Source organism: Phaethon aethereus, assembly GCF_964289735.1.
Source record: "Phaethon aethereus genome assembly, chromosome: 4".
Taxonomy (NCBI): Eukaryota; Metazoa; Chordata; class Aves; order Phaethontiformes; family Phaethontidae; genus Phaethon; species Phaethon aethereus.
In genome coordinates, this window is record NC_138578.1 from 5,616,310 (window position 1) to 5,629,200 (window position 12,891).

The 12,891-nt window shown below is 36.2% G+C and overlaps 1 protein-coding gene across 1 annotated transcript in view; it reads right to left on the reverse strand.

Moving 5' to 3' along the window:
- Positions 1–12,891, reverse strand: part of PRSS12 (serine protease 12) — a gene marked incomplete at its 3' end in the record, with an annotated part of 42,634 nt that overhangs the window by 10,467 nt on the left and 19,276 nt on the right. Inside the window, exons 6-10 of the mRNA XM_081999191.1 lie at positions 12,699–12,840; positions 11,534–11,730; positions 8,268–8,409; positions 2,002–2,207; positions 1,263–1,341 (exon numbers count right to left, since the gene is read on the reverse strand). Coding sequence (XP_081855317.1) covers positions 1,263–1,341; positions 2,002–2,207; positions 8,268–8,409; positions 11,534–11,730; positions 12,699–12,840 — 766 coding nt within the window. The remainder of the gene's footprint in view (positions 1–1,262; positions 1,342–2,001; positions 2,208–8,267; positions 8,410–11,533; positions 11,731–12,698; positions 12,841–12,891) is intronic.

A 12,891-nucleotide genomic window follows, 5' to 3' on the forward strand; every position in this document is an offset into this window, starting at 1 on the left:
TTTTAGTCTTGGAAGATGGGATTTAATATGTCTTCCCAAAATGGGGTAATTGGGACAGCTTTGGATTTCCTGGTATATATGTAACTATCCAGTTCCTTTTTGAACTTTGTCAAGTTCTTTGTCTTCGTGACTTCCTGTGACAATGCGTCCTTTTCTGATATTGTTCATATGTTCCTTTTCTTGATTTTTGAAGCACTTCTGAGCGCGCTATTGGATTTCTCTCACCTTTTTGCTTCATCTAATACCCCTGTGCTTATTTATTATGAGATAGAGTTTCTTGCTCTGACTTAATTGTGCAATCTGTTATTTGTTACTGTTTCATTTCATCCAGTGTCCTTTGTACACATGTTCTGAGACAGTAATTCTCAGTCGTCTTTTTCTGTACAATGCATTATTTATTACCCTCATTTGTCTCTTTACTAAGGTAAGTAATACTGCTTTGCTCTGTCTGACTGCATTTAAATGCTTTTCTGGGCTCCCTCTTGTTACTGTTCTTTGAAGCTTCTCCACTTAAGCAGTGTCTTTTTTTTAAATGGATTGACTGATGATGTGCATGTACTTTGAATTAGGTTGCGCAATGACATGTAATGATACTGTAAGTGTATTTTTTGCAATCCCTTTTGTAAGATTCTGTGAGTATGTATTTTTTGTAGTTACTCACAACTGTTAAGAAAATTAAAGCCTATACTTCATATCATAGCATTTAGTAGTAGTAGCAGTAGTATTTCATTAATCTGATTATATTAACTAAATGTAAACATGTCATTAAAAGCTAAGAACAAAGTGTTAACAAAAAGCCTGGGTTTATAGTTGTGTCGTCATCAGAGGGGTGTATTTTGTGAACAAAAATCAGCTCTTAGGCAGTCAATCATACCCAGGCCTTTTTTTCAGTGTAGGTAGCATTTAAAACCTTGTACTATATTCATAGCTCTCTTCATATAGCTCACATCCTGATATCAAGATACACTTTAAAAAAAAAAGTAAAATGGCTATTTTGAAAGTAAGAAATTTAACCCAATCAAGGACTAAACCCATAAGCATTTACAGCTTTTCAATGAATGCTGCAAGTGTTTATCAATTAATATTTTTTAATTTCCTACCAAATTTACTTTGAATATATTTCTGCTTCTACCTCATGACAAGCTAAAAGAAAAACAAACAACAAACCTGCAATAAAACTATAAATTAGGGAAACTGCTTATGGCAAATACATGTCTTAGAAGTTTTATATTCAAAATTATTTGTCTTTAGCAAATATTTACCGTAAAGAATTTTTCCCACCAATTATTCGCTTTTGTCGACGATGTAACAACCTCAATCCACAAACAGAAGCAAGAGAATCTAAACCAGAAAGGGACATGTAGGCAGCATTAAAATCAAATGAAAAGTAGCCGATCAATGAGAGCTAACTAAAAAAATCCCCAAACACTAAGGCTGAAGTTATTCTGTGTTTTATGGTAGTCTTTAACAACCAAATTTTGCTCAGGGAAAATACACTGAATTCTCTCAGACTTAAAAATTCTTTTTAGCTGAGATCTTTTGACTGCGGTCACAGAGCAATTTACACATTTGTGCTCCGCTTCTTAAGTGGGATTTTTTTATAGCATTCTTCCTTACTTCGTGTAAGTGGAAGCAGAGCTTGGCATACCACACAGGTCTCAGTCCTCAGCTGAAGATAACCTATACCTTGAAAAGTTGAAAGTAGCTGTCTAGGTTTTTGCATTGTCACATCCCTCATACAACTTAAGAAAAATGGCTGCTGTAAACCATGGTAGAGAAATACCCTCTATCGTTGAATAGTCTTTATCATTCCTTTGCGCAGCTGGCACAGCAATGAGATTGCACAGTGTAAGCAGAGAGGATTTCCCACCACTTTTGTTCATATAATTCTTTCGATACAACTGTTTCCTCTGTGAGGTGGGATTGTTTACATCCATCTCTTCCTACCCTGACAGTTCCTCATCCCAGCCTGTTGGTCTGCCACTTACAACGGGGCTTTACCTTTATTGCTGTTCCCGGGGGCCTTCTTGCTTGGGTGGTCACAGATCACCCCTGCGTCCTCGCTGTGACGGCAGTTGTGCGTCCCAATGTCCTGCTTAATGCAGTCTGCCAGGGATCTCTCATTTCCTGTACATTTCACATTATCCACGTGGATTGGGCCTTTCCCCTCCCCAAAATATGCCATTGTTCTTGCTCTAGCTGGACCTCTGGAAACAGAGCATATTTTTTTCATTAAACATTTTGAGGCATTATTCTACATTTTTCACTACTGACTCCGCAATATTTCAGTGAATAAGATATTGAGGTTTTATTCCAAGGCCTGTCAGTCATCTACTTGATGACAACTTTTCTTCTCATTGCCTCTGTTACTCTGGTAGGGAGGAAAAAACACAAGTGTAACAACATTGCTACAGTTCATTAATGTTTAAAAAATACTTTCATGTATGTAGTTAGAAGGCACTATGGAAAATGTTTTACATTGTAATGGCATTACAAATACCTATAATGCAAAACATGTGAAAGCTGCTTTTCCATAATCTCTTTAATCCTCATATAAAATCAGCATCTGTGAATGCTAAAAATAATTTTTTCTGGTCTGGTTCCCTCAGAAAGGTGGGCCAGTTAAATACAGTATATTTGCAGTGTAGTAGGAGATATGATTTACAGATCTGTTAGTAGTTAATAAGTATTAACATATTTTGTTACCATGCCATTTTTGAAGTGCACCCCACAGTTCTAAAACTGTAAGGTAATTGGAGAAAGACTGAACCCAGTTCAGTCTCAGCACCCACCTTTTCCTGGGAGGAACCCTGTACTTGGTGCTTCTGTAGCATTTTCATACATAGGCCTCAAGGCACTTCACAAAGAAAGGCAGTGTGATAATCCTATTGTTGTGTAAGGATAAGTGTCAAACCTAAGTATTTAAATGTTGGACTTAGGACATTTTATTAGGGTTTGAAGTCCTGACCCTTATAGCTTGTACATCATGCCATACAGCTTCAGCAATGACCTCAGTGTCAGTTGTGTGAATGACCTCTTTGGAATGATGAACTTTTCTCCCAAATGAGGGAGTAGGTGAACAAACGCAATAAAAAAAACCAATGTGACTTGTGCACGTAAGTGTCTCATTTAGTAACTTTGTGATAGATTTTTTTTATTTTTAATTACTTAGGATAGTGCTTCTTAATAGAAAAATAGATGTTTTGTTCTATACAGTTTAAGAGTCAAAGAATTATGAGTAGGAGACCACCCAACTGGCTATACAGAGAAGCGGGGCAGCCACCTCTAGGTGTGTCTGAACTACAAGTTTACGTATCAGTTAAGAGCAATTTACTGTTACTTTATTGTGATAAGAATATACTGAATACTAGGTAACTAAACTGTTGCACTGTATCATAGTTTTCCATTTTACAGGGTATGTGACAACTGCATATTGTAAAGGACAGTACTTCTATGTATACAAAAGGGTAACTGCATGTACAATGAAATGATGGAGTAGAGAAGGAGATTTTAACAACAAAAATGCACTGGGCAAGAAAGTATTTCTCTCCCTTTACATCTCCTTTTATACCTCTTTTAATAAGTGCAGTGTTGGGGAAGATAGGTGAGAATGGCATAAAGAGTTTATGTCCCTTCATCAGCTAGGGGTTCTCTGTGGGGAGGAATTTTGATTTGTCATACCATCTTCAAAGCTTTGTCATACTAGAAGTGTGACTGGATCAAACTCAAAGAATCCAGCCATCAATTGCCCATATCCATATAATTGAAACATGAAAGTAGTACATACAAGCTTCCTCCTTTTTCAAACTTGCACACAGAAAGCCTTGCCTGTTTGGATTTTTGAAGGGTATTGAAGGGTAGGTGGGCAGTTTTTCGAAGTAGGGAATGTTGGTTAGAATGTGTGAATTGTAAAAAGCCAGGAAGGAGAAGTACGCAAAACATCTGACCAGATGATACCACAAGGTCAACTGTCCTTGCACATTTTGAATTTCCATGGTTAGTGTGTATTTACCAGATAATCCAAAGCCTTAACTGACTTTGGAACCAGTATAGGACAATCCTTGCCTAATGAGTTTACTGTGATGTAACTTGTCAGTCACAAGCAATATGCCTCTTCTTGCCTCAAGTATTTTTCTGTTGTGAACAATGCTCTGATTACAGATAACTACAAAAAAAAAAATGTCTAACTCTCCAATACTTGTGGGCAGCTGATGTGCGAATGTATGGTATTACAAAATAGTGAGACAGTACAGGCACTCCTTGCAAGTTCTTGCCTCGTTTTCATATGTCAAAAAACAAAGTTTCTGCTTAAAGGCATTGCTCTGAAGTTCCTCAGGATATTGAAAACTGCTTTGTTGTGAATCACCACAGTATTCCTAGCCTTTCCCAGAGAGGTATTTATTGCAGTTTAGTATACAATTGTCTCTGCAGATTCTTACTGGCTACTTAATAAGAGCATTGCCTCCATTGGCTTACCAGATAAATCTCAAAGGATACTCTGACATCTGTGAGGTCGCATATGTAAATATTTTAGGTGAAAGAGATGTGGAGACAAAGATGAAGGAGGGAACTTCGTGTGTATGGATTGCAATCATGCATTGACATGAACTGAATCATGGGACTTGGACTGCAGAGACTCTTCATACCTTTATATGAAAGCTATCTATCTCTTCCTGTGCATTCCGTAATCTCTCTGCTGATAATTGCTATGAAAGGTGTGTCCACACCCACTCAACAAAAAAAGAAAAACAACCCACTGTTTAAACAGAACATCTACCATGAAACAAATGTAAAAATCATTATTCTAGAACAAGGAGTGCAGCTTAGTAGAGAAAATTATTTCATATAATTGGTAGATCTCTAAATGTAGAAGTGTTAAGTCATATGTGTTTGTTACATGCTGGAATGTGCTTTTACTGCTGGTTTTAGTCCACCCTTAACAAATGTGTATGTGTCCCTTAATTGCTTTCCAAGCTAGCTATTTATGCACAGGTGACCATCAGAGAAATAACCTCTTTGCTTGCTCAGATCTGTCCCTAGAGAGAAGGGTGGCTTCAGGCCGTATTACCTAGCTTTCCTCAGACACAGGACCATACACAATAACATGCTGAGCTCTTCAGATGCAGTATTATTGTTATTCGTAATACTGTTAATCAGGAAATTCAGCTAATTAGTATAGGTGGCCAACTACCCTAGAACTTTTTTTTTTCGTGTAATAGATAATATATGCCATTAGTGCTCCAAAAATTTGTTCATTTGGGGGGTGGGTGTGTGCACGTGCATTCTTATAAGCCTGTCCTAAATGAAAGGGGTCCAATTTTACTGGGCCACTTAATTCACTAAAATGCAAAAGCTTCTAAAATCTTTCGCTCTTTACTCATTCTGCCAAAATACTTTTGTATGCTAAACCCAATCACATAGTACTTCAGAAAAGGTGTGTGTTCTCTTAGTGTTTATCCTGCTACAGATATACTTTGATTAGGGTGCTATTAATGATGTTTCCATGACTGGTTTTAGCCAATTAATAGGGCTGTTTTCTAATATATTTCTTTATATTACATTTTTCTAACATTAACCGTGGATTTGACAAACTGGCTTAATGTGACATCTTTAAAACTAGGATTGCTTTGAACCTAGTGATTTTGCCAGCTTGGGGATTTTCTTATTTCAGTCTCAGAATGAACCCTACTAAATGGCTGAGAATGTTCCAAAGCAGGATTTCATAAAATAAATGTACAGATAAGCATTGACAGTACGAATAATATATGCAGGAAAAACGCAGTCCATTTTCTCAGTGTTTACCCTTTGCTTACACAAGTTTTCCTTTTTAAGGTAGTCTTTTCTCCCATTTGTTGTATTAAAAGTTTGAAATTTTTTCCCCAAGGAATGTAACTCCCCAGTAGGAAAGACTTGAGAATTAAACACGGCATTGTAAAGGGAGTTGAATGATACTGTTTAGTTCTGTGATCAGTCTTAATGAAAACTGATGTCAGCTTCAGTACTGGGTGCTTTTTGAATTCCTCCCGGGAGAAGGTCATAACATGTTTATTTTTAAAGAAACAACATTCATCATCCCTCAAGCTCAGGTGCACAAACCCAGAAGCCCCAGCCATGCTTTGGAACAGTCCAGTCACCACTGAATATAGCTTGAACTTCAGGAAAAAGCTCTGTGCATGAACTCCTAGGCCCAGAAGCAATTACAGCTCATCAGTGCAGCTAATGGTATAGTCAGGTTTGTGGAATGCAACTGTCTAGACATAGGGTCACCAAGATCCAGCATTTCCAACAAGCTCTCCCAATTTCTGGAACCTAATTTTAGATTTCTAAAATGTGGCTATCCCTAGTCCTTCAGGAAACATGTACTCTGTTGTATCCCATAATCTTAACCCCCCATTTGACATGACACAAATTGAGAATCAAGCCAACTGTCACACAGACATAAAAGGCCAGAGAGGCTGAGGATGAAGCAGACTAAATGAATGATTCAGTGGGAGATAATACAAGTCAAGTTTTGTAGTTTTTGAAGCTGTAGTCGGCTACTACTTATAAATATGCTTTACTAAACGAATACCAGACAATTTTTAAAAGGCATACATTATGTGTTCAGACATCATTTGGTGATACTTGGTTGTACAGACTTTACATTGTTAGATAAGCAAACAGGTAACTTGATTTGTATTTCTTAAGCTCAGAGTTCTTTACAGATACAATCAGAGAATACATTTGACTAGTTTTCTGTTATATTTCACTAGTGTTCTGGATATTTTTCAGCTCATATTAGGTCTGCTAGTTATATGACTGCCCTGTAGTTGTTTTATCTTTACTGCTCTTAAGCAATTTTTTCTGGATACCTATGAGTGATGTAAGCCTGATTAAGCGACTTAGTTCAAAAGTGACACATACACATTGCTCTGCTTTTAATTAGAGGGTGGTTTTCGCCTGTCAGGTCTATTCCTATATTAAATTAAGCTTATTCAAATTATTGTCATGCAGGCTGAAGCCATAATCCTTTGTATAACAGTTTATCAAATCTCCAAGCTACATTGAGTCAAGCCACATCAGTAAATGGAGGAAAAAAACCCCATGAAACTAGAAGGTCAGTAGCTGGTGTGCCTACATCTGAATCTGCAGAAATCATATCCATACCTTGTGACAGTGGACACTGACCTGTTCTATATTTCATTAAAAATTTTAACAGTTATGTTAGAACCTATAGGGATTTCAAAGTCATCATAAAGGTTCACAAAAGATAAATATTAACAATATGCAAAATTATATCTTTCAATGAAAATGGATCAAGAATTCTTTAAAACAATACAAGAATTACCTCTCAAATTTTAGCTAAAATCCAGACAATTTCATTAAACTGTGGTAAACCAAGTCTAGGTTCTGAATATTTGCGTTTTTTTTGCTAATGTAATGAAAAAGGCATTGTAAATTCCCCAAGGTTTTTCTATGTATACTGTTACGTCAAATCACTAAAGCACTAGGATTTAGGTACTTTAAGTTCTTCTGCGTTGACTAAAAAGGACTCAATATAAAAATTGTTACATGAATGAAAATCGTCACTTAAATATGGTGAAACACGGAACTGTCACACAAAATCCGAAAGAAAACAGAGAATCTGCATAGTTCACAGAATATGTAATCATCTGTGCTCTTCTAGATGTTAAGTTTCCCTCATTTTTTCCAAACTAAAAATTTCACTCTTTTAAAAAATGTTTAGAAGTCTGGAAACAGTAGATGAAAGAAGTAAATTAAGAACAGTTCAAGTGGCAAACAGCACAGAGCAGATCCACTAAATCACATTCTCTTCTCAGTGACATTACTGCAACTAAGTGTAAAAAACATTTTTTAATGGTGTAATATATTCATATCGTATAGACATGCAGCACCATAAGTGACAAATAAAATATAGTATTTAGTCACTTGCTTAGTAATTTGCAATATTTAACTTCTAAAAAAAACCGTAGTAACTAGCATTAACTTGCATTTCAGTTGCCAGTCAGACTGTGATATGCCTTTGAATATTAAAATTCCTTTTCCAAGTTTTGCTAGTTGATGGATACTTATTTTGAAGACATAGCCTACTACATCTTACATGAATAGTATAAATACAGTTTTCTAAAAGAATGCCAAACAGACAAGTTTTAAAAGGCATATATTATGTTATCAGACATATGTTGATGATACTCAGTTGCAGAAACTTAACATTTTTAGATACAGCAAACCGATAACTTGAAAAACAGCTTAATGAGTTTTCTTACTTGTAGCCAAGCTGTCGACAGACTACAGCTGCATCCTTATCAGACCATCCATCATCACAAATTGTGCCCCACTGGCCATTGATAAAAATCTCTACACGTCCTTCCTTCTTATTCTCACCATCCATCAGCCTGATGGGAGGACCTGGGAATAAATTACTGCTGTCAACAGAAGCAAGAACTAGTACTTTAAGTCATTTTCATCACGTTCAGTATATAGGGTCAACTGATGTTAATGTTGAACAAGCGTAGTACCAGCTGTTATAGTAGTCATACTTTTCCCGTCTGGCAAAAGGAAGCAGTTTGTACAAATTACAAGACAAATATCAGCTACTACTGTGTTTTGAACTTCAGAGTTTACCTGGTTCCTTCATTTGCTACAAATATGTGACGTAGCTCAGAATTTGACCACAGAACAATTCTCCCACTAATGGCAGAAAACACCAGAGACATCTTTGATGTGATACCCATATAAGCTGGGCATGTTTTCCTTGCAGAAATTTTATGGGTGAATTTAACTATATCTCAATTCATAAATCCATTCTACTGGTTGCTCTCACTCTTTTTAACCACTGTCTCAGCAAAAAAAGTGCAACATTGTGTTGAACTTCAGTTCTTACCGTTATGCATATGTTCTATACTGTATTTTGTGTGATAGCATAATGTTCCACAGCGTGTTATTCTAGACTAATGTGTGATTATTTTTCTAGCAATTTAAATTGATTGCTTATTCAGATATGTTCATAATACAAAATCTCACTTATGTGGATTAGTCAGACATAATTAATCATGGTTCATTCAGTGCGTGGCTTGTAGTTATTTTTGAATCATTAGGCAAAGTACATACTTCATTCTCACTTACATTAAAACTCCTTTATAGCATGCTAGCGATGCCAGTAGCCTTAAAACAGTTATGAATTCCTCTGAGGCCTCTTTATAATGTTAAAGTGAGAATCACCTTCTAAATCTTTTAGTATGTCATACTTTATAATCCTTAATAACTAATTAGTGTTTCTTTTTAGAATAATTGGAAAGACTGTTCTTCATCCTTCTAACCTGTTCTTAATTTCTTCTAACCCTGTAAGGATGAGAAATTACTTAATTATGCTCTTAAATAAAGCAGTATTTTGAGACATTTGCATTTGAAATTTAATTCAGATTAATTCAGGGTATGAATAACTTCAGTATACCAAACCTTACTCCGGATCAGAGCTAGTTAAATCTGGCCTAAGTCATTAATTAAAAGAGAAAAGATTTGAAAACAAAATTGAAGTCTCTTTGATTCAGATGTCATTTAAAGCATACTGTTTATACTGAAGTTACTGTCCAGGCAGTTACATTAATTAACTTCACCAACTTTCTGTTTAGCTACATTGTCATGATCTTGCATACCAAACAAGTGGTGTTGTAGTCACTGTAGTGTATTCTGTCTCATTTTTAGTGTTCCTTAATGCCTGTATTTCCTCAAGTCATATCATCTACTAATTCCTCATATTTTTCCACTGAATTCATCCTTACAGGGAGAAAATAGGCTTTTTAAAAGGCTGGGGAGTAAATGGTAACAATAGATTCTTTGTCCACTTTCCAATCATAAATCTTGTAGGAAATGTCAGATACACTGTCTTCGTTTTCTTGTTGAAATGATGTGTTACTCTGGAAGAATATGATTTAGGTGAAAATTATACTTCTATTACCCAGCTAGAAGCATGGGATATTAATGATACAGCATAGCTATTTTATTGTTATCTTATCTTCCTGCATTTTAGAAAATACATACATATATATATATTTATGAGCACAAAATTACTCTAACTTTCTGGTAATGGGGGATGTGAGAATGTTACCATATGGATGCATTTAACTGAACCAGACCTCTTTCAGCTCAGATTATATTTTATAGGAATTTGAGCAAAGCAGCACAGATGGTTTGCATCTGTAAAGACAGCAGTCATTATTTGAGTTCCTGTTATTTTTGGTCTGAGAAAATTTTTTCTAACAAATATGATTTGACATCATCTACACAAAATGGAACTGTACTGCAACATGAAACAGTCATTGGATTGTGAAAAGTCAAAAGGTTATAAAGAAAAAGAGTATGAAGAGGGAGGGACTAGAAAAGTATACGTGGAAGTGCTGATTGCTGTTACAACAGGTAGTAATGTCATGTAGTAAATCAATGTCTTAGTTTGCAGGATGGACCTTCAGTGTATACTGTCCAGAGAACTTCAGGCACCCAGGCATACAAATCCATTACATTTCAGTAGAAGCTGTGACTCTAACTCCACTAGTTATAATTCTGATTTCAAAATTGACTATAATATACTTGGGTAAACTAAAAAATACCGGCAAGAATTTTGTAAAACGTTACCTACTCACAAGCCACAAGCTTTGTATGTAGCAAATTTAAAAAAAACTGTTACTCAGATTTGCTGAGCAACCTATTGTTCCCATGTCATTTAACTGTGCATATCTGACAGCCAGAATTCTTGTTTAATTATCTACATGTGGATTTCAGAATCTTTAGATGTATTTTGTTCTACAGTGCCACTATGTAATTAGTATTTTTCTCTCATTACTTTTCTTATCTGTCGTCTTATTCTTTTTTCATACAAGTTTGTAGGCTTTTTGACATTGGAATTGGCTCTTTGACCTGTGTTTGTAGTACTGTTCTGTCCTGGTCAGCAAGTGGGCCCCTTTCACCCAGGCACAATATAAATGATAGGCAGTGGTAATACAGAAATAATTTCATGCTTCTCACCCTTCCTTCTTGCTATCTCTGAACTCCCCCTTTTTCTCTGTATCTCTTTTTTTTTTTTTTTTTTTTTGATTGTCTGAATGTAAGGCCATAGGAGGCTATACTATTGATTTATATTCCTCACTGCTTGGGTATGTTTCCAACTTTTGATAGCATGAGACAGCTACTTAGAATTTGGAGAGTGCCGAGTGAAATGCAATATGCTGTTAAGAAGTGCTAGATCGGTCTGAAATCTGGTGAAGACTGAGAGAACAGGATCTCTGGAATCTGACTTTGGTACCTTACAAATTTGTGTTGATCTTTAATCTTCTGGGTGTTTATGTTCCTTTAAACAAAGCTTGATTAGTTCATATGATCTTCAGGAGAGAAGTGAGCTTTTTTCCCTTCCTGTTTCTTCTTTGCACACATCTGCCAAATACTAAGATTTTTGAGCGTCCTTAAGTATACTATACTTTGCTCAGATCTGCGCCCACCGCAATACTCATACTTTGACTTTACCAAAGAGATGCCTTACCGAGTAAGAGTTTATGGCTGTCATTATCTGGATGGCAAATGAGCCTGACATCCTCCTGATGGTTGCAGTCATGCCTTCCCCACTCTCCCCTTGAGCATTGCAGAAGGTTTGTCTCCTTCCCTGAGCAGCTGACATCATCCAACCAGATGGGCCCAGAGCTTCCTTCTGAGTAGCTCTCAGGTACGCTTTTTCCATACCTGCATAACATACATATACATAACATTTTGGTCCAAAGTGATCAGAGGGCATGTGATACTTAAGCACTAGAAAGGAAACTATTATTTCTGAAGAAATAAAGGTTTCTCAAGTAGTAACAGTAAACAGTAGTAACTGAGAGAGAGCAAGTTCAGTTAGCATTAACATCAATGAGAGCACTATACTCTGCTTCTTTGGTAATGTTTTTTTAAGGAATTACTGTTGCATTAATACAAACTTGAGTATGTAATACCTTTAAGGCCTCCCTTCAACCGAGCATATGGCTGTCTCACTGACTTTGGGACTTAAAGCATGTTCTTAGTATATATACATTTAAATGTCACAGTCTGGGGGAAAATTAGAATATTTTTTTTTAATGGGAGCTTTTATAATCTGAAAGCAGGACAACAATGACCTAGTGAGAGCGTATCTTTGTAGCCACACGCAGTAGGAAGAGTAGTGAAGAGTGCACAAAAAACTAATGGGTTTTTTTCTAAAATACGTTTTTCAGTATGTAATAGTGTTCCAGGGCCAGACTGTGCGTTTTTCTAAGATAGATCCAGAAGGACTTGTACCTTGAAAATGTCTGTGATTTTTAATGACTGTTCGACAAGCAAAGATGTTGAAGAATCAAACTTCTATAGGTGAAATAGAATACAACAAATGAATTTTTCTCTGTAGCATATGCATTAATCTCAGTTAGCCAAAAAGATGATTGGAGAGAACTCAATGAATAAAGGCTGCCAAATCACAGCCTCAGCTGAAGCTTTTTCTTCTACATAACTGAGGCCATAAATATCTCTTTGAGGCTGAGGGAAGCAGGCTTTAATGGATTTTAACTCAGTAGTTTCTGTGAAGCACCCAGCTAATATTAAAAAAAAACAGACACTTGAATAATGTAGGGTTCATGTAAATGTTTGTCATCATTGTCAAGTCAAAGAGTCAAATATCTAATATCAAGTAATCTTACTTAAATCCCAGCTGCCGGCAAACCACCTGCGTATTCAGCTCTGTCCACCCATCATCGCAGATTGTGCCCCACTGCCCAGTATAATAGATCTCCAGGCGTCCCTCATGACTGCCTTTCCCACTTGTTAGTCTTAATGCACCATCTGTGTCATTAACAAGTAAGGAAAAACAAAAAGAAGAATCAGTTTTTCTTC